This window comes from Dermacentor variabilis, chromosome 4 (assembly GCF_050947875.1).
Source record: "Dermacentor variabilis isolate Ectoservices chromosome 4, ASM5094787v1, whole genome shotgun sequence".
NCBI lineage: Eukaryota > Metazoa > Arthropoda > Arachnida > Ixodida > Ixodidae > Dermacentor > Dermacentor variabilis.
Genome location: NC_134571.1, coordinates 23,440,720 through 23,461,422, shown reverse-complemented (window position 1 = coordinate 23,461,422; position 20,703 = coordinate 23,440,720). Strand labels below are relative to the sequence as shown.

The following is a 20,703-nucleotide window of genomic DNA, read 5'->3' as shown; positions in this document are numbered from 1 at the left end:
CACGACTTTCAACATAGGGTGCATGGGAAGACTGCGAAATCAAACCGCCATACTTCTCGGCTCACCCTTGCATACTTGCCCTCGGGCCCGCAGCATACAGCATGTGCAGCACTCATTCTCCTTGCACTTGGAGTTAATTTGTAACATCACAACGGCAACGAAAATTCACCTGATGCGGCCATATAATCGCTATCGCAATAAATGTGCAATGCATTGTCTTGTAGAAAGTTGTAAAAACAGCTTGTATGGCAAAAATGAAGGAATTCTGCATGTGTTCTAACTAATATTTTTACATATTGAGTTATCAACACGCCAAATATCAACAAACCAAACTACTTTGTGATCTCTTCAAGATTTGATGCATCCAAGCCTAAACATAATGAGTCCCCTACTATAATTGCCACGCACTATGGTGTTGGGCTGCTGAGCACGAGGTCGCGGGATCGAACCCCGGCCACGGCGGCCGCATTTCGATGGGGGCGAAATGCGAAAACACCCGTGTGCTTAGATTTAGGTGCACGTTAAAGAACCCCAGGTGGTCAAAATTTCCGGAGTCCTCCACTACGGCGTGCCTCATAATCAGAAAGTGGTTTTGGCACGTAAAACCCCAAATATTATTATTATTATTAATTGCCATGCAGGCTAAGACTTGGCAACCATTACATAATTACTTTAATGACACGTGTCCAGCTTGTACCGCTTTCAAACTATGCAATGTTCTTGAGACCTTCCCTGAAGTTCTCATAAATGGGGTTCTACTGAATGTTCACAAACACTAACACTTCAGAAAAAGTGCCTGAAAACTTCATTGTTCTGGTCTTAGTTTCCTGCTTCAATAGTTCTCTCAGAATGAACTTTGGTCAACATTTTGAGCTGGCAGTTCTGGATTTGCTGGAACCAGAACCATGCATTGCACAGGCATGTTACACTGCATCTAGTCACACACGAACAGTATGCTGTGAAAGAAATACACAATGATTAATGATGAGAGCGGGAGGTTCCTACCCTTCTGACACTTCCTGCCCGAGGCCATGTTTTCGCCAATCAGAAGCAGTGCATTGCGCCGTTTCTCCTCCAGGGCAGCGCTGGAAAAGTGGGGGTTGGCAGTGGTGCGCCGCTTGCGCTCTCCCCGACGATGCTGGAGCTCGCGCAGAGCCTCCCGGGTCATCAGGCCCAAGGCACTGAGCAGTTCCAGCTTCTGTGAACACATGTGCACGCATCACCAGTTACACCACGCTGAAGTGCAAAACATCTGTAAAGTATCACAGAGTATAAGAACACGAGACCAAAACCACTCTGCGGCTGCCAAGGGTACCGAGGTTGGGCTTCTCACACGAGCCAGCAGCTGCCATATTTCCCTTGTTGCAGCATTTTCCAGTGGGTGAAACCGTTCAGTATGAAAATAGAGCTGAGCTCATCAGGCACGTACTTGCAAAAAAGACAAACAACGAACCCAACTCGTCCAGTGCTATTTTATTTTCAATGCAGCCCGCAAGACAATTTGAGCTCATCCGTTGCCCTTGGCTTATTTCAAACACACCAGATGGCGCAAGGAGCCTGTTGAAGATCAGGCATGTGTCTGTTGCAGCCATACAGAGACCACACAGCACATCCTAATGGAATGCGAAAGGATTCACCCACTCGGACCTGTAGGTAACGCACACCTTCCAGAAGCACTTGGATTTAAAGTGGACGAAAGCATCAACCGGTCAGCAGTCGAGATAAGCAAGAAACATTTGGAGTATTAGTGGAAAAAAAAGTGGGGAAGACATAGATACGACGAGATCCGTTACAGGCATAGGTAGCGATACAAGGCAGGGAGAGAAGTTTTGAAGAAGAGGAAAGAGATTAAGTAGATGTATAAAAAAAAATGCTAGAATTAAAAGCGTGTACTACAACATACCTGATTAACTTGAGCTGGCTAGGTGATTATTTGTAACTTCCTCGTTTCAAATCATCATCATAAATAAATCGTTATCATCACAGTGAAGTTGTGAACATGGACTTTCTTGTTTTGTTGTTGTGTCACCAGCAAACTATTTAAAATTGGCATCTTCCAGAGGACGACTGAATGCTTCAAATCATGTTGAAGAGAAAAGAATGCACTGTGATTTAGAGAGCTTAGCTTCTTCTAGTAAGACTGATCTTGCAGTACAGTGTGTTGTGCTAAAGCATATAAATAAGAACAGCCAAAATGGGCAGTGAAACTACCTGTGTGTAATAGAAGGCACCTTCGGTAGTGTAAAAAATTTTTTTTCTAGTAGTAAACTTTGCTTTTCTGACACAAACTTTTCAGTTAGTCTCGCTTTATATGATGTACAGAATCATTCACATGTAAAAAAATAAAAAGAACAACTTTTAAACCATCTTTCTTTTAATTTATTATTACTTTTTAACCATTTAAGCCTTTGACTTTCACTTTCGACATACAGCATTGGTACATTAGTACGACGTCACAGATAGTACACTAAACTTACATTAATTCAACACCAGTTAATTCGATTTTTCAGTGAAATAGATTTCAATCGAACGTCCAAGCCCGCCCCTATGCATTTATATTGGGCCCAAACATTCATTATTTCGATCCTAAAATTGGCCTTCACTGAATAATTGAACTTCACCAGTCAGCATGCATGCACCTGACCCCAATAATGATTCCTTCAGCAGCAGCTTGTCTCAGCGGAGCTTAGAAAACAGTCAATGCATTGAACATGCATCATTCCCTGGCAAAAACGCCCATTTTTGGCCTACCCTAGGAAGGTATTCAAGCAATAATGGTAGCTCACAAAGTCTGATTATGGTATTTACCCAGTTCTAAAGTGACTCTTTTTTTTTTTCCAGGAAAATTGGGTTGAAGATTGCCTGCACTGCGCAAGTGGATATATAAAACCAAAAGCACAATCGTATGCTTTAACCTAACATAACTGTATTACCGTACAGCTGACTATAAACAGTGCGGCAAAGCTGACTTTAAGAAACGGGCAGCCACTATGCAACACATATTAGATGGACCCTTTCTTACTTTTCTTGCTAAACAATCAGCTATGCATTCAATTTATACCTTGTTTAGGAACTTTAACCCCTTTGCTTCCACCCATGCGGTTCACCGCTAGGTCTGCTGTTCTGCATTGTAAGAAAGTTGCTCTATAATCTGCTACAGACATCGCACTTACAAGATGTCTGATTTATTTTGTTCCCAAAAGTTTTCTGCATCAGATGCTTTAAAAAAATTAGAAAGTGAGCACACTAAAAACAAGCAGCAGGATGCCTCTTGGGCTTTTGAACTTGGCCCTCGAAAACTAAGCACAGCACTGAATGGTTCTGCTTTACAGTTTTTGGCGGTATGTGCTGAAAAAAATTAGCCCACCTGGAAGCCTGTTTGCTTTTTTTCGAGCCTGGTACACTGGTTGCAACAGCTACAACAGAACAAAGTCTGATGAGCAGGACTCTTTCTGTAGTTTTATGAACAATTCCTGCTGAAAGTGTAGACAAATACGTCCACTTAGTGTGTGAAAAACCCAAAACAACTAAAAAAGAGCCTACAATGTGCCACGATCTATGAAAATAGCCAGAAACAGCCGTTCTTTGAGTAGCCGGCAAACCACTGGCTGTGGAAGCGAACAGGTTAATGTGATTTCTATGTTAGTTTTCTATTAGCTCCGAGAACAAACTACAGCGGCACTGCGAACATTGCTCGCGTGACAACGGGGCACTGACTCGCACCTGTCGTCAGCTGCAGTTCAGGTGATGTCCGGGCGCCTTCTGCAGCGTTTTCGTTTGTTCACTCACGTTCGCTCTGCTTGTATACTTATGGTGGTCGTCTCAAATATATTTTTGTGATGTCTTCATTCAAGAAAATTATTCAAAGAGCTTATTTCTTAGACGACAATACAGTTATCAAAGGCAACGCTACAGTGCCAGCCGAAGGAGCACAGACCGGTGGCGATCAAGTGGCGGTAATTTGAAGTAAAGCTAATTGAGGCTTACAACTGTTTGCAGAATACGAAAAGGAATGTGCCAATATATATTCCCTTTTCTGTGCTACACGTTCAACTCACTTGAGCAATTTACTGGTGCTTTTTGCTTGAGGAATATACATGACGAATCTGTTTGGCAAACTGACACAGGCTGCTTGGCCAAAACATTTTAGTGAAATACGCTATTTGGACTGTATGGCTGCAGCCAGAAAGAAGCCGAAGAGTCATTCATTAGTAGTAAAGGACATATTGAAGATATTATAATTCCCTGGTGGAGGGTCAAAAATCAATTGAAGTATGTAAGGCTTGTGGTGTCTACCCCATGAAGGTTTGCGAGGTTCTCTTTTATGTACTGACAAAGCGAATAATTCTGCGTTTACATAATTAAACAATGGTGTATCAAGACATGGTGAGGCAGAAGGTGTCTAAATTTTCCTTTTCTAGGCACTCTAAGCGGCGCTTTATTACCTCGAGCGTACTTTAGGCATTGCAATTGGCACTGAAAAAAACTGCTTCATCTTTTCAATTCGAAGCTGTAGTGAACAATACGAACAATGTGTGCCTCACCATCATGACAGTTGGTTGCTTCCGTTGTGTGAGCGGTGTCCCACATTGTCGATAAAGGCTACTGAAGGCCGCTTTAAAACATTTCTTCGCTTGCAATTGATTGCCTCTCAATCTTAACCACAAAACTTTTCTTTCAGGTGATTGCTACTATGGTATTTGTGAATTAACTATGTAAATACTGTACATGACATGCCACCGTGTTAGCAGCCATGAGCAATTTGTTTTATGAGGGCCTGTTTCAGAGAACGGTGAAGATAGTGGCAAAAATTTCATACGAAATGCGTGGATAACTCTTTCTCTTATGCATTAATAAAGTGGCCATATTTGACTGGAACAACTCACCAGAGTATTAAGAATTATGATGACAGCTTTTGCTGGGCAGCGTCTTTCTAACACGAGTAACATGTTGACACCCAATGCCAAGATATTTCTTCCATGTAAAATGCAATGTCTCCCACAGCTAAGTACTAAAGGAATGTTAAGTGTTTAGCAAAGCAATACCCAACTTGACGTGTTGAATTTGCAGACATTCTTCTTACGCAAAATTTATGGACAGGCACGGCGCATATGTACATTACAAAACCAGTAGACCCCTTCAACGCTACATAGCTTGCGACATCCAAGGCGAAAACTTTCTCGACTCACACACTTTTGAAGAAAGAACTGTGGTTCAGCAGCAGAAAGAAGCCAATATATCCTTCAATAAGAATGGCTCGAGCACTTATACCCCAAGCATATAAACGAAGGGAACGAGCACGCGCGGCAGCCGAGCGAGCCGGAGCGAGCAGCATCCTGGCCGTGACGTCACTCGCGAGAGGGCGCCACTCCAAGTTCTCGTCGCTAATACTGGACATGTAGAAAGCGAAAGCTTGTTTGATTTGGGGGCATGTTGTAATCAGGCAAATACTCCTAAATGAATTGGCAGTGTGTTTTGGTGTCCTTTTCAGCATCTTGCATGAGCATCTTCAGCTGGATAACTCAATTGATTGTGTCAGTCCCGTCAGGGTCAAATTAATGAAAGTGAACTGTATCCCAGTATTTTTCATGTTTAGGTAGCCAGAAGAAACTCCCTAGGTTCAGTTTTTGGTTTCCTTACAATGCAAAGTAATCCTTGTTTATCAAACAATGACGAACTGGTCCCCGCAGACACTGTCCAAATGTCACTCCGTCACAAGTAGCTAGCACGGGTCCTGTCTCTTACTTTTGCATCTCTTCTGTCTTACCAAGTCTCCATTCACAGAAAAACTGGCATTTCAGGTGTTCCAGAAATCTAATATCCTATCTTATTGTTCCTCCTTAGTGTCCATATAAAGTGGTTTAATCCAGCATGCTGCTTGCAGAAGTTGTATAGGTATATTGTGGAACTCACTGTAAATGACCAACCACAAGAAGTTTTCTTGCCAGCCTGTCCTTACATTGCCACATCTAAACACCTTCTCTCATGTATCTTTGTCCCAGGAAGACATCTGTTCATCAGCATTGCTCTTCACTTGGTTTTCCGCTTAGCACAGTGATTTTTCTTCACATTCACAGAGCCTTTGTATAAAGCCTATCGTGGCTGTGTGTAACTGTGAGTGTATGGCATAACTGCTGCATACTAGTGAGAAACAGCAGCACTTTCTCTTCATGTCCATGGAAAACGCAAGAAATGCTTCTTTCTCGAGAGTGCAGGTGTAGAAACAAGGAGGTTTCAAAAAATACCTCATTATGTTCTGAAAGTGAAGTCGGACCATGGCCATCTTACCATAGGAATCATGAAGATTAGGAAGCGCTTTCTTCTCACTTCTAGCAAGTTTAACACTTTTCTGTCCGTACCTACACCCATTGATAACATATTTTTGATGGTTTCAACTTCAAATTTTGCTGCGCTCAAAGCACTTCTGGACAGCTAGCACCATACAACACCTAAAAGAGAAAATATTTTCTAGTTTCGCTTTTGTGTTTCTCTTTTTCACAACGGGGAAATTTTCAAAGCGCCTTTTAGCCATGCATGACGCGCAGTCATAGCTTCCAACATGGCGTCGACGTCGCATGCAGCTGCCCTTCGGAAACAGCGAATTTCCACAAATTCAGATAAGTCTGAGTGAGAATTTTGCAATGGTGGTAGCAGCATTGACTCAGAAGATGATTTTGATTCATCTGACTTTAGCAAGGACGTCGCAAATGTGTCAAATAGCCCCAGAACATCAACAGGCATCCGCTGATAAGTTCCGTTTTCTACTCCAAACCATTTCCTCGCAGCCGAGTTCAGATCTAAAGATTTCCATAGTGTTCTAAAGGTCACAGTTCTTATCTGCAGGGTGTCAACGTCGTTTGGGCAGGATCCCTTGCTAGCGGCGGCACAAAGAGTGTAGTTTTGTGTGATAAAACGGCTGGGAGTTGACCTCGGCAAAGCGCTCCGCAGTGTCACCAGTGGTACTAAAGCTTCTCTCTTCTCTCTTCTCTTCTCTCTTCTCTCCACCTTGCGGGTTTCCGCAGAACTACTACGTCAAACTCTTGCCTTTGCTTCGTGTTGTCGACAAATTCGACTTCGCCCTGCCATCTGCTAGCCACCTGGTTAGCTCAGATAGTAGAGCGGCTGCCCCGGAAAGGCGGTGGTCCCGGGTTCGAGTCCCGGACCAGGACGAATTTTTCTTCAACTATGAGGCTTTTCTTTCAAGGAACCCGTTGGGTTTCCTTTGTAGCAATTGCTACGAACGGGTGGATGTCTCATTTTCCCTTTATTTGCTTCTCTCCACCTTGCGGGTTTCCGCAGAACTACTACGTCAAACTCTTGCCTTTGCTTCGTGTTGTCGACAAATTCGACTTCGCCCTGCCATCTGCTAGCCGCCTGGTTAGCTCAGATGGTAGAGTGGCTGCCCCGGAAAGGCAGTGGTCCCGGGTTCGAGTCCCGGACCAGGACGAATTTTTCTTCAACTATGAGGCTTTTCTTTCGAGGAACCCGTATGGGTTTCCTTTGTAGCAATTGCTACGAACGGGTGGATGTCTCATTTTCCCTTTATTCATTGCTTCTCTCCACCTTGCGGGTTTCCGCAGAACTACTACGTCGGTACTAAAGCAGTTTGCGCGGTGGCGCAATAGCTACTTAGGCTAACATTTCTTGTTGTGTATGATGAAGTTCTTAAGAACGCTTATATGTATTCGCAGGAATGTTATATATAGCATTTCATATATTCTTTCTTTCTTTAAAATGTATATTTCGAATTTATTTTATGTTCTCTTGGTGCAAAGCAGCATCGATGGTTTTACTAAGTTTTCTTGTTTTTGTTATAAATTTTCTTATTCAATAATTATTTTTAAAGAATTAGTAGTAAAGGTTTGCTTGAAGATAGTACCATTAGAAAACACATGCTTTCTTTTACAAATTGATACCACACATTCTAGTATCAAGTATTTGCAGCTGCAGTAAAAGAATTGTTTACTAGACTCCCCAAAAACTGCCTATTTTCCCGCGGACAGGAATGTGTCAAGATGGCTGATATTTCAGTAAGCATACCGCTCAACATGCAACATTGTGTCATGTTAAGGATAAAGCATGAACATAGTGGCCAACTGGAGATTGTGATGTCACTACTATGCCAAACGTAATATCGTAGCCCGAAGTAACACACTTTTGCTTTCCAATTAGCCTAGCATTTACAATAACAGAACAAAATAACTTGGGCTGTGAGTGGTACTCAGATAGTGCGACTCACTTTCATAGGAGATGCAGAGGTAAACACTGGCTTCACCTCTGCTGGTAAAGAGCTGTGGGGGCTGCCACTACAGGAATTTTTATGTTAAATCTCCTTGTGTAGAAACCAGGAGCTGTATTGTCAGCCTTACTTTCAAGAATATCACTTTTTGTCTGCATTTACCAGATAAGACAGTGGAAAAGATGCATGTCCTTCTAATGAGGATAGATATGTTACATTGCACGAAAGTCGAAGTATCCCCAAAAGTAATCGACCAGTAACACTACACTAGGTACGTCGTGCCTCTGTGGCAGAAAGTTGCAACTGATTGCAGTAAGCTAAAACAGCAAAGCAAATATGGTACATGCATACGCACATGCGCACAGTGGAATTGTAACAGTGTCCCAGCTGGTTGGGCCAGGCATGGTGGAAAGTCACTGTTATTAACACTAAGGCAAGTATGATAGTGTAAAACCAGAATGACAAGTTGTCCAAGTTGAATTATGTATACAGCAGAACGTTATTGATACAATCCTACTACATACAATTTCCTAATGCCAACGTTTACGATCGAGAACACAAAAATGAACCATAAAGTTGTTCTTCTCTTTTACCCATTCATATGTTCCTGGAAAACACTATCTTCTGGCACTAACGTTCAGTACATCACCAAACTGCGATCATGTGATATGTCTTCCAGCTGCCAGATCCCATGTAAACAAGAAAAGACATGAGGCACACACCGTCGAGGACAGTAGCTGCTCACTGCAGCAGCTTCCCCACAATACTCACCTGCCCGTCTCACTTGAAAATGCCGGCATGCTCTTGCTTTCGTATTTTGGTACCACCAAATCTCCCCGGTCGTCACAAATCACATGCATGGCTACCACCGCCAACCTTATTGCAATAAGCATCTTCATCTCTCTGTTTCACAGCCCATGGGGCATCGTGCCATTGGAAGCATATTGCACGCTTTTATTATGCGATAACCCAAATGCGCCGCCATTATCTGCTGCAGGTGGCGTGAAGCAAACGTCACGTTTCGCTCCACTGGCATCGTAGGAGTTGTATTTCGGCGTCACCCAACAGCCTGACTTTGTTTCGCTTTCCCGTTGCTGTCTTAAAACACTCAACAATAGGAAAACAACAACCTGCCTCTCGAGTTGCTCAGGTCCCACGAGCTCGACGTATGTCAGCACCTCGTTCCGCAACGGCTTGCTCTGATTGAACACATCAAAGCTTCTTGCCACAACGCCTTGCTCCAAGAAGCTGCTGACCCAGGCCGAATTCGAGGAGCGCAAACGTAAGCTTGCCGAAGCCGCAGCCGCAAAAATGACAAAGCACATCTCTGGCCACCCGCACCCCACCAGCTCAGCGCGCGTCGGCATCTCGTGCTGCAATGATTCGTACAAGGCTTCACATTACATAGGTGTCAACTACAGCTAAGTCTGCCGAAACTTTTAATGACTTCAGATCATACATTTATCCGTTCAGTATGTTTTCTACATAATTCTTTTTTTTTTCTAAATGTATGAATGAGGTTCTACAGTAGTAAACTGAATTCATGTAAAAGCTGCTGTATGCTGGAACTCACCTGGTGGTCCTCCTTAGTTGGTGGAGGGGCACTTGGAGGAGGGGGAGCCACAGGCACAGTTCTGCGAGGAGGAGCCACAGCCGCAGTGGGCACGGGTGCAGGCATCGCAGCTGTCACCGTCACCATTGTGGTTGCGCCACCCGTTGCACAGATGCCATTGGTGGTGGTTGTGGTCGTCGTCGTGGTGACAGTGGTCCTGTTGGTGTTGCTGTGAATGCTAGTTCCGAGGTTTGGCACCACCAGTCCCGCAGCTGTGCTGTTGATGCTGCTTGCCTGTACAAGCACGGCGACGCAGGACTTGGGGACCCGTGGCACCGACGGTGCAGTGGCGACCAAGGTGTGCTGCAAAGCGAGGTAAGGCAACTACGAATAAGTGCCTGCATTAAACCCATGTCAAGGTGCCTGACTTATTCTACTGCAAAACAGTGGCAGCAACATGTGACAGTGCAGTTAATATCGATGAGGCACAGGCGCATTGTACAGAGCAGAGCTGGTGCAGTGTGGAAGCACACCCTAACCGCATTACAACGAAGTTGAAGGGGGAGCCTAAATTACTTCGTTATATCTGTCACTTTGTTATGTCCATTATTGCCATTTACCATAATGTATTCCCAATTGAGTGCACAACTGTAAACATGGAAACAAGAAGATGGCTTTGCAGCCCACGGAACCACTGCGCAGCCAGGCATTGATGAAAATTGAATAAAACAACAAAAGAATCTTTGGTGATTTGGTGAGTGCAACACGCAACTTAGCAACTGAGACGACAGCCTTTAGATAGATGCCTTCTGCTCCACTGTGATGGTCTTTAGCATCCACTTTCAACTTGGCTTGTTGCGTTCGAGCAGCACGTGGCACACAACACCATGCTCTACTGTGTGATGGAGGAGGCACATGAACTTCGCTGTGCTGGCTTGACTCGGCCAGCTCGTGGCCTCCGAGAATGCACTGATGCCAATGCAATCTCGGAGGCCACGCCCAGCTGCCAGCCTGCGCAGTGCGCCGCAAGGAGAGGGTGAAGTGTATGCACGGCCTGGGCGTGAGTGTGTCGGGGAGATTTCTGAGGCCATGCCCAGCTGTGGCTGCCTGCGCGACGCGCCATAGAGAAGTGAATGCGCTAATCCTTCACACCAACACGCTAGCCAGCAACATGGCGCGACTCGCACATGCGTGCGCGTGACCCCTAAGATTGTTCCGAGAAGATCTCAGAGTCCACAACCAGATGCGCCTGCCTGCATGGCAGGCTGAACAGAAGTGAATGCACTAACCTTTTACACCACCGTGTGCAGCCGTGCAGCCAGGCACACGGAAGAGAGAAAGGTCAGTGGAGAAATACGACAGTGAGCTGCTGCTTGTGCGTGGGTGTGCAGCTATGCATGGCGGTGAGAAAGACCAGTGTTGCTCGATGATGTGTTTGATGCAGGAAGGCAGGAGTTTTGAACTGTCGCAGCGAATAATGAGTACCGAAACCCGTGAAAAGCAACATACTCAATGCACAATGGCCGGGTATTTTGTGGTTTCGGAGACGAATCTAGTGCACTGTATCCATTGGCAGAACACTCTCACTTCATTATAATGATGTTTTAAATACATCAATATCTATGGGTATTTCAAGAGGGATTTTATTCACTTTGCTATGCCCATTATTTCGTTATATCCAGTTTCGTTATAACGAGGTTCAAGTGTATATGCGCCAGGTATGGTGGAGGGTACAGAAGTATAGAACCTCGTTTATATGTTCCCATTACACTTGTTTTCCCAACGCTAACATTCAGAATCGAGAACAAAAAGAAAATGGTCGAACAGAGTTACGTTCATTTTTTACGAGTTCATACGTTCCCTGAAATCACAATTTTTCGGCACCAATGTTCAGTACGTTGCCAAACTGCGATTGTATGATACGTTTTCTGGCCGCTAGATCCCATGTAAATAAGAAAACGCACGAGGCGTGTGTGATCTAGAACATATAGCTGCTCGCTGCGCCAGCTTTGCTGAAATACTCGCCCGCCCGTCTTCCATGAAAACGGCGGCACACACTCAGTTTCTCATTTCAGTAACAGCAAGTCTTCTCCGGGGTTGTCGCACGTGGAACTGAAAGCTATCACCACCAATCCTATTGCGATAAGCAACTTCGCCTATCTGTTTCACATCACATAGTGCCATCGGAAGCGTAGCGCAGACTTGTAATAGGCAAGAACCGAACGCACCGCCGTTCCCTGCTGCAGACTGCGATCAAATACGTTTTCCGGCTGCTAGATACCATGTGAACTAGAAACGGCCCAAACGGCTTGAGGCGCGCACGATCGAGAACAGTGTATAGCCGCCAGTCTCCCGTGGCGTGCACAGTTTCTTATTTCAGTACCAGAATATCTTTGTCTGGGTCGTCGCATGCCACATTCACCGCTATCACCACCAGACCTATTGCGATAAGCATCTACACCTATCTGTTTTGCAGCGCATGGTACATAGTGCCATTGGTAGCATACTGCATGCATTTAATAGGCGATAATCCAAACGCACCGCCGTTCCCTGCTGCAGGCAGTGCAATGTGGGCTTCCCGTTTCGCTTAGGCGGCATCCGGCGTCGCCCATCATCTCGATTTCGTTTAGGTTTCCCATCGCCCTCTTAAAACACCATGCAATAGGAAAACAACAAAAAGCGTGTCAGGCCGCCGGAGCACCACTAGCTCGACGTGTGTCAGCGTCTCATGCCGGAACGATCCGCGTGACACTTCGCATTATGTAATATTAACAATCGTTGAATCTGTCAATTTTCATAGTTACTTCGGATCGTACGCTTTCCTGGTTAGTACAGTTTTTCCCACTTTTTTTCCGAAACGTATGAAGGAGATTCTACTGTACTTGGCTTAGATGTACTGACACATTCAAAAAGAACTTGGGAGGGATTGCAGTGGATATATTAGTGAAGTGTGTTGCAATGTCCTGAGTAGATTTTGGGCAGTGGCAAACCTAGAAGGGTGATGGAGCTGCTTTCACCGACTTTGATATACAGTCGAAACCCGCAATAACAAAATCCCGCTCCAACAAAATCCTCGCAATAACAGAATAGTTTAGTATCTCCGGCAAACGCCCATAGGATTCAATGCATTTCGTACCTCTCGAAAACAAAATGTCAGTGTACTACAATCCTGCATCAACGAAATTTGCCGGAACATAACCCCGTATATTGCCTACTCATGCAAGACTACTAGGCTCCAAAATGTGCCCAAATGTGATTGCTTTGCACTAAAATTCCGTAAAATACCACCACATTATACTTACATGGGCACTTCCATTTTTGTTTACAATAACAACCAAGTGCCAGATGCGATTGCGTACACTGGAAATACATCATCGCCGCCATCTTGTTTGTTGATCGCCCGTTTGAAGCGGCACGCATGTTGCTACCGACATGTGAGGACTGTTTTTGCACAGCTAGTGCAGTATGTAAAGCACGCCTCGGTGAGAAAAATGCAGCGAGAACAAGGTAATCCATGACCCACCGACGTGCAGTTGTTTATGGCATTTAAGATGGCGGTCGCAGTATGGAGTGCCACACATCGGGCCATGATTAAGCAATTGTCTGGGAATACGCATCCCTTGCTTCAGGAATGCTGGTTTTGGTTCCACCCAAGAGACATTGCATGCGGATTCGGCGTCGGATGTATATTTGTGCAAAGGGGCTGTAATCTCGATCGACTGCTTTCAGGTATACGAGATATGGCCCCTCTTGCACTCGGCTGGCATTTGGCACAGGAAGCGTCGGTGCCTACAGGCGACAGCGTGCACTGGAGAAATGCCGCTGCATGCATGGAGTGCTGTTGCTCTGCGTCTGGTGCTAAATCATGCAAAATCTTGTAAAAGTGATCATATCTCCAAAAGCAATTGACCGAGAATACTGCTCCATGGCAGTGCTGCCACTGCTGATTGACGCATGCAGCACACTTTGTACTGTTGGCAATGTGGTTCTGTATCCTCAAGCACAGCTTGCCAAAGTAGGCTAATGGAATTTTGACAGTAAAGTTTCGTTCTGCGACGCATTACCTATCTGTGCTGTCGCAGCAACAAAATTCTTGCGAGAGCAAATTTTTCCGCGTTGCCCGCCGATTTCATTATTGCAAGGTTCAACTGCACGAATTGCTCTACACCGCTGATAAAGATTTTCCTTTTTTTTTTTCTTGAATAAAAGTATTTGAATTGTGGTTAAAAATTTTTATGTGTGAGGTCAGAACATCCAAAATTAGTGACATGCGAAAGTGTTTCTTTGACAACTACATGCAGCATCAGAATCTGGCCCTGCTTCTCACTTTTATGTCCCACTCCAAGTTAGGAGCTCACAGCTAGGATGTTTCAAAATTAGAGGAACCTTCTAGAAAAGTTTAGCAGTGTTTTTCAGAAAATCGCTCCGGTTTTCCATAGTTGCAATACAGCATCCTACCAGCAGTGTTGTCTTTGGTGCATTCTCCACAATACCTGGCAAATTTTGCCGGAAGGGCTTTGCAGTACTCTGCCTGTCTTACGAAGAATGCAGAGTCATCGTCAGCACTGTACTGAGAAGTCCCATGCAGATTTCTGTCCACTTTGCACAAAGTCTGATGCCACTCCACTTTGAATAACCTGGCCTAAAATGCAGGCTCTACAGTCGGGGCCACAAGAGACTGTGAAAGAAGTAAGTACTTCAAATAAAGCAATTTTGTTATAATGAGGGTTCACTGAACTTGCGTTACTTTGGGATGCATGCATACTTGGTCTTGTCCAATCTCTAGCCGAAATGTTTCTAGGTGAATTCATGAAAATGACCACATAGGCAATGAACTGCCACAGCAAATGGTGATGGCATTTCAATATATTGTATAATAAATTGCAGGGTTTAAATCCATAAGTGGCACAGTGAGCTATATGGGGCGCCGTGGCACAAAGTTCTGTATCAATTTCGACCATCTGGGGTTCTCACAACAGACCAACATTTTTGCATTCCGCATTTATCAGAATGCAGGCACAGTGGCCAGAAAACAAACTTGCAATATCGCACACAGCAGCACAATAGATACGGCCATTGAGCCACCACAGCGGGTAGTGAGAAGTTTGAACAGTGCCTGCTGGATAGACACTTCACCTGATGCTGAGATTGCTGATGCTGCTGCTGTGGCTGCTGATGCTGGGTCTGCACCAATGGCTGCTGTGGAGCCAAGCGCTGGCCACAGGGCGGGTACTGGGGCACACGTATTGACGGGGCCATCAGAGTGGGCGGGCCGTGAGGGGGTCCACTGCAGCTTGGAACCACCACCACCTGTGGCAGCAGCACACCTCCTGGTCCCCCCTTCAGGGCTGCCTGCAGCTTCACAGGAACGCCTGCACCACCCAGCTGCAAAGCAGCAGCACAGTTTTTAACATCTGCACCACTAGCCAGCAGAAGACCGCTGGACAACATGGCTGATTTATGGTGTTTTGACATCCTAAACAGAAGGGCCATCACAAATGCTGTAGCAGGGCTCCTGATTAATTTAAACCACCTGAGATGCTTTAAAGGGTCACTAAATACAAATACTAAGTCAACGTGGACTGTTTAAATACCATTCCAGAAACCTCGCAACACTTGTTTTGTGCCAAGAAAAGACTAAGCTTACGAGAAAATTGCATCTGAAGGGTCCGAATACCTTTTTAAAAATTGAAATCTCCTGCCACCTAACCGGGGGAGTGGCGACGTTGCATACGCCATCGTTGGCCTTTGCTGCCGTCGGTGAACAAAACGGCGCCCGACAGAAGGCGGCACAGAGCCAAGACAGAGCGGCGGATTTGCCACTGCAGCTTCTTTTTGGTCAAGTGCTGTAGACTGTTCGGGCATCCCACGACATCACATGCAAGTGTAATTCTCTGCTACTTGCAGTTTGTGTGAGTTTTGCAAACCAGCAAAACCACTGCAGCACTACACGATAACGAAACCACTGAAATGCAAAAGCGGCGGCGGCGCACAGTTGAGTGAAAATTAAGCCTTTCGACCGCCTGCGTCGTCAAGGGTAATTTCAATGAGTTCTTATTTTTTTTTTTTAATGAAATGGAACTGGACAAGTAGCATTTTATTTCATCTTATAACACAATACGAGGTTGTTTTTTGCAATGAGTAGTTGAGTACTAGTGATAGAATTTAACTGAGGAGTGCTTTCGTCATTGGGCAAGTGCTTGAACGTCCCGGGGGAGTCTCTAATCATGTCCTGCATTTACCTCGATTTCTCGATTATTAAGGCCCTATTCTCGATAATATTGCCGCCTTAGAAATTCTTGAGCACTAATCTATCACTTTAGTTTGACTTAGTTTCCCTTTAACATGAAACCAAAGCACACTAAATAAGCATTTTTGCATAGCACATTAAGTACAATGCAGCCTGTGCAGCTGGAAATAGAACCCGCAATTTTATTTGCAGAAGCAGAATACCATAGGCACTTCTGTCTCTTTTTTTTAGCATTACGGTATCTTTAGGATAAGTTGGAATATTGGTCAATGCCAATGCCACTTTGCTTGGTTTCACATTGCCATAATTATTACATATGAAATAACAAATAGAAGTAACAGTAAGTGGCTAAGAATCTAACATGCTAACTTGTGCTTCAGCAAAAAAAATTTCATGCCACCAAGCCACCATTTTGGTTAATTGTAACATTCCAGAGATATACCTGGACCATCAGGAACTTAATGGTGACAGGTACCAGATAAATATTAACTGCTTGTGGCTCTTCAACAGGGATCAATACATCAATATAGGGTCATTTCAAAATTCGTTAGTATAAACAGAAACCATTCCCTGCCTAGTTGTCAGCTCGGTTTTCTCTCAGCAAAACTATGGTGTAGCCGTTAAATTCACATTAGAGCTCAGAAAGAAACGTTAACTCTGCCATAGATGCCTTTTCATTCTGGTCACTACCAGATGTACTATGAGAGATACTGAGTTTTGGAAAGAGTTTGCCTCACAAAATTACTGCTAAACAAACAACAAACCATTTAACAATGTACAGATGCAGCTAAGCAAAGAGCGCAATATGAGCAATGAAAGGCAGAACAAAAGGCTGAGTGGTTGTATTGCAAAGCAAATGCCAAACTGTAGCTTGAAAAGATGGCAAGAAGGCAACGCTCGACAGCACAAAGGCAAATATCACCAGACTTACGGTCCCTTCTAAGAGAGTTCCTCAAGCCACCCATTCAGTGTCACATGGAGAGCAAATGACAAACTGTGGCTCACTTTCTGAAGTGCGGCAAGTGGATGCCATGCCATGACTTCTGCCATGGGATACCACCAAGAAACATGCTGGGCTTTTGGTGTTGTAACAGTTATCACAAGGTGGCAGCAAAACATGACTTTATCCTTAGTTGAAGAATTACACTAAACCTTATATACACAAACAGGCCTCAGCTGAAAGTCCCTCTTGAACTTCAGCATGTAGCACAGTGGTGCTCCTCAACTGAAGTGGACAGCGCTTTTGAATAATGCTCTCTAGCTCAATTACTGTGACCAGGAGGTGCATGACAAACATGTACCCACTCTTCAAGCACATGCTAAGCACATCTGATTATGGATTTCAGCTCAGAAATCACCAAGAGGCATCATGGGAGCGTGGTTGTGACTTCAGTTGAGGGGTGACATTGTCTTTCAGTTTTTGCAAACGTGGTGCAGTGTTCAGTTGAGGAATGTTTTAGAATACAGGGCAAGTTTCTATAGTGCACCTCTCTGGTGATAATGAAATGTAATAAGAAAAGACTGGACAGTTCTTAACCTTGAATAGACTACAGTTATGACAGAATCCATAGAGAAGAATTCAATAACATGAGAGTACAAAAAAATGTAGAATTTTTTGTGGCAGAACCACAATATGATAATGAGGGATGCCATAGTGTGTGACTGGATTCATTTTGACCATATATATATAAGTGCACAAACGTTTTTGCATTTTGCTCCACTAAAAATGCGGCCGCCACAGCCGGGATGAAACTTGCAACCCGGGCTTAGGAGGGCAGCACCATAGCCACCAAGCTACTGTGGCAGGTGCCGTGACAGTACTAAACATGTCAAAAGAAATTCTCAAGCACATCACACGAAATCACATAGTGCAATGGTGGGGGAAAGCATGTAATGTATGAAACTCATACGAGCACATCAATAAAAAAAAAATTATCCAACTTACCATGCCCCTAGGCAGGAGTTGTGCATTGTGAGAAAGCTTCAGAACTGCTGAACTTTGTTTCCGCTCAAGCTCTGACCTCAGTTGTTGTACCACCTGTTTCTGTAAAAACAAAGATTAAAAACCATGTTAAACACACTGTCGTGCTTGGCACTTCAGCAAACCGATTTTTCTGCAAACTTGCAAGCTAAACCTGTAACACAAACAAACTCCAACGTTTAGTTGAACACAGGCTCTAAAACTGCGATTTTGACTATTAATGCCATAATTTCAAGGTAAACAAGGTAAGTTTCCGGATAGTAAATCATGCTGCATGTTCATCATCATCAGCCTGGTTACGCCCACTGCAGGGCAAAGGCCTCTCCCATACTTCTCTAACAACCCCGGTCATGTACTAATTGTGGCCATGTCGTCCCTGCAAACTTCTTAATCTCATCCACCAACCTAACTTTCTGCCGCCCCCTGCTACGCTTCCCTTCCCTTGGAATCCAGTCCGTAACCCTTAATGACCATCGGTTATCTTCCCTCCTCATTGCATGTCCTGCCCATGCCCAATTCTTTTTCTTGATTTCAACTAAGATGTCATTAACTCGCGTTTGTTCCCTCACCCAATCTGCTTTTTTCTTATCCCTTAACGTTACACCTATCATTCTTCTTTCCATAGCTCATTGCGTCGTCCTCAATTTGAGTAGAACCCTTTTCGTAAGCCTCCAGGTTTCTGCCCCGTAAGTGAGTACTGGTAAGACACAGCTATTATACACTTTTCTCTTGAGGGATAATGGCAACCTGCTGTTCATGACCTGAGAATGCCTGCCAAACGCACCCCAGCCCATTCTTATTCTTCGGATTATTTCCGTCTCATGATCCGGATCCGCCATCACTACCTGCCCTAAGTAGATGTATGTATTCCCTTACCACTTCCAGTGCCTCATTACTTATTGTAAATTGCTGTTCTCTTCCTAGACTGTTAAACATTACTTTAGTTTTGTGCAGATTAATTTTTAGACCCACTCTTCTGCTTTGCCTCTTCAGGTCAGTGAGCATGCATTGCAATTGGTCCCCTGAGTTACTAAGCAAGGCAATATCATCAGCGAATCGCAAGTTATTAAGGTATTCTCCATTAACTTTTATCCCCAATTCTTCTCAATCCAGGGCTCTGAATACCTCCTGTAAACACGCTGTGAATAGCATTGGAGAGATCGTATCTCCCTGCCTGACGCCTTTCTTTATTGGGATTTTGTTGCTTTCTTTATAGAGGACTACGGTGGCTGTGGAGCCGCTATAGATATCTTTCAGTATTTTTACATCTGGCTCGTCTACACCCTGGTTCCGTAATGCCTCCATGACGGCTGAGGTTTCGACAAAATCAAACGCTTTCTCGTAATCAATGAAAGCTATATATAAGGGTTGGTTATATTCCGCACATTTCTCTATCACCTGATTGATAGTGTGAATATGGTCTATTGTTGAGTAGCCTTTACAGAATCCTGCCTGGTCCTTTGCTTGACAGAAGTCTAAGGTGTTCCTGATTCTATTTGCGATTACCTTAGTAAATAGTTTGTAGGCAACTGACAGTAAGCTGATCGGTCTATAATTTTTCAAGTCTTTGGCGTCCCCTTTCTTATGGATTAGGATAATGTTAGCGTTCTTCCAAGATTCTGGTACGCTCGAGGTCATGAGGCATTGTGTATACAGGGTGGCCAGTTTCTCTAGAACAATCTGTCCACCATCCTTCAACAAATCTGTTGTTACCTGATCCTCCCCAGCTGCCTTCCCCCTTTGCATATCTCCCAATGCTTTTTTTACTTCTTCCGGCGTTACCTGTGGGATTTCGAATTCCTCTAGACTATTTTCTCTTCCATTATCGTCGTGGGTGCCACTGGTATTGTATAAATCTCTATAGAACTCCTCAGGCACTTAAACTATCTCATCCATAGTAGTAATGATATTGCCGGCTTTGTCTCTTAACGCATACATCTGATTCTTGCCAATTCCTAGTTTCTTCTTCACTGCTTTTAGGCTTCCTCCGTTCCTGAGAGCATGTTCAATTCTATCCATATTATACTTCCTTATGTCAGCTGTCTTACGCTTGTTGATTAACTTCGAAAGTTCTGCCAGTTCTATTCTAGCTGTAGGGTTAGAGGCTTTCATACATTGGCGCATGGCTGCATGTTGACAATAAACAAGTCAGAGATGACCGGATGCTAACAACATGTCACATGAACAAGATTTACTATTCATCTACTTATATACACTAAATTTATATTGTATGCTGTTTGCCTACAGCTGCCACAAAAGTGATTTCATCAAAAGCAAATGTTAAAAAGACAGGGCACACAATCCCTAAAAGACGTGAACTAACACCTTCAAGTTGTGACAACGCAGTATCATCAATACCATAGCATAATTTCTGACAGTAATATTGTCAGTCAGCATTAGAGCACATTGCTGTTTGTTGTGTACAACAGGTGAAGCTTGTCCATTGGTAAACTCAGACACAGAATCATTGTTCTCATAGAAGATAATTCCAAAGTTTCGAGCTTTCAAGCTAAAATCGCATTTTATTGAGCATTAACTTTCGTGTTCAAGCAAGAACAGAATCGGCCCCAGGCTGTAAAAATAAGTTTTAAATACCATTGTTTGATTGTGCTTTATAAAATAACGTCTTCATAGGAGCGACGAGTCAAATAACAGCTGGGGGTTTTAAGCAATAATGGCCG

General features: G+C 44.1%; 1 protein-coding gene and 1 non-coding gene across 3 annotated transcripts in view; one reads left to right on the top strand and one right to left on the bottom strand.

Annotated features, from left to right (window-relative positions):
- Positions 1 to 20,703, bottom strand: part of LOC142578804 (uncharacterized) — a 50,946-nt gene that overhangs the window by 28,475 nt on the left and 1,768 nt on the right. Inside the window, exons 4-7 of one of the 2 annotated variants that reach the window (XM_075688394.1) lie at positions 17,987 to 18,085; positions 14,928 to 15,176; positions 9,813 to 10,154; positions 1,006 to 1,198 (exon numbers count right to left, since the gene is read on the bottom strand). In XM_075688394.1, the coding sequence (XP_075544509.1) occupies positions 1,006 to 1,198; positions 9,813 to 10,154; positions 14,928 to 15,176; positions 17,987 to 18,085 (883 nt within the window). Of the gene's footprint in view, positions 1 to 1,005; positions 1,199 to 5,386; positions 9,613 to 9,812; positions 10,155 to 14,927; positions 15,177 to 17,986; positions 18,086 to 20,703 lie in introns of those variants that run through there. The other variant, XM_075688395.1, reaches the window with a different exon arrangement.
- Positions 7,373 to 7,447, top strand: TRNAS-GGA (transfer RNA serine (anticodon GGA)). Its single transcript has one exon. It is a non-coding gene; the product is annotated as a tRNA-Ser (tRNA).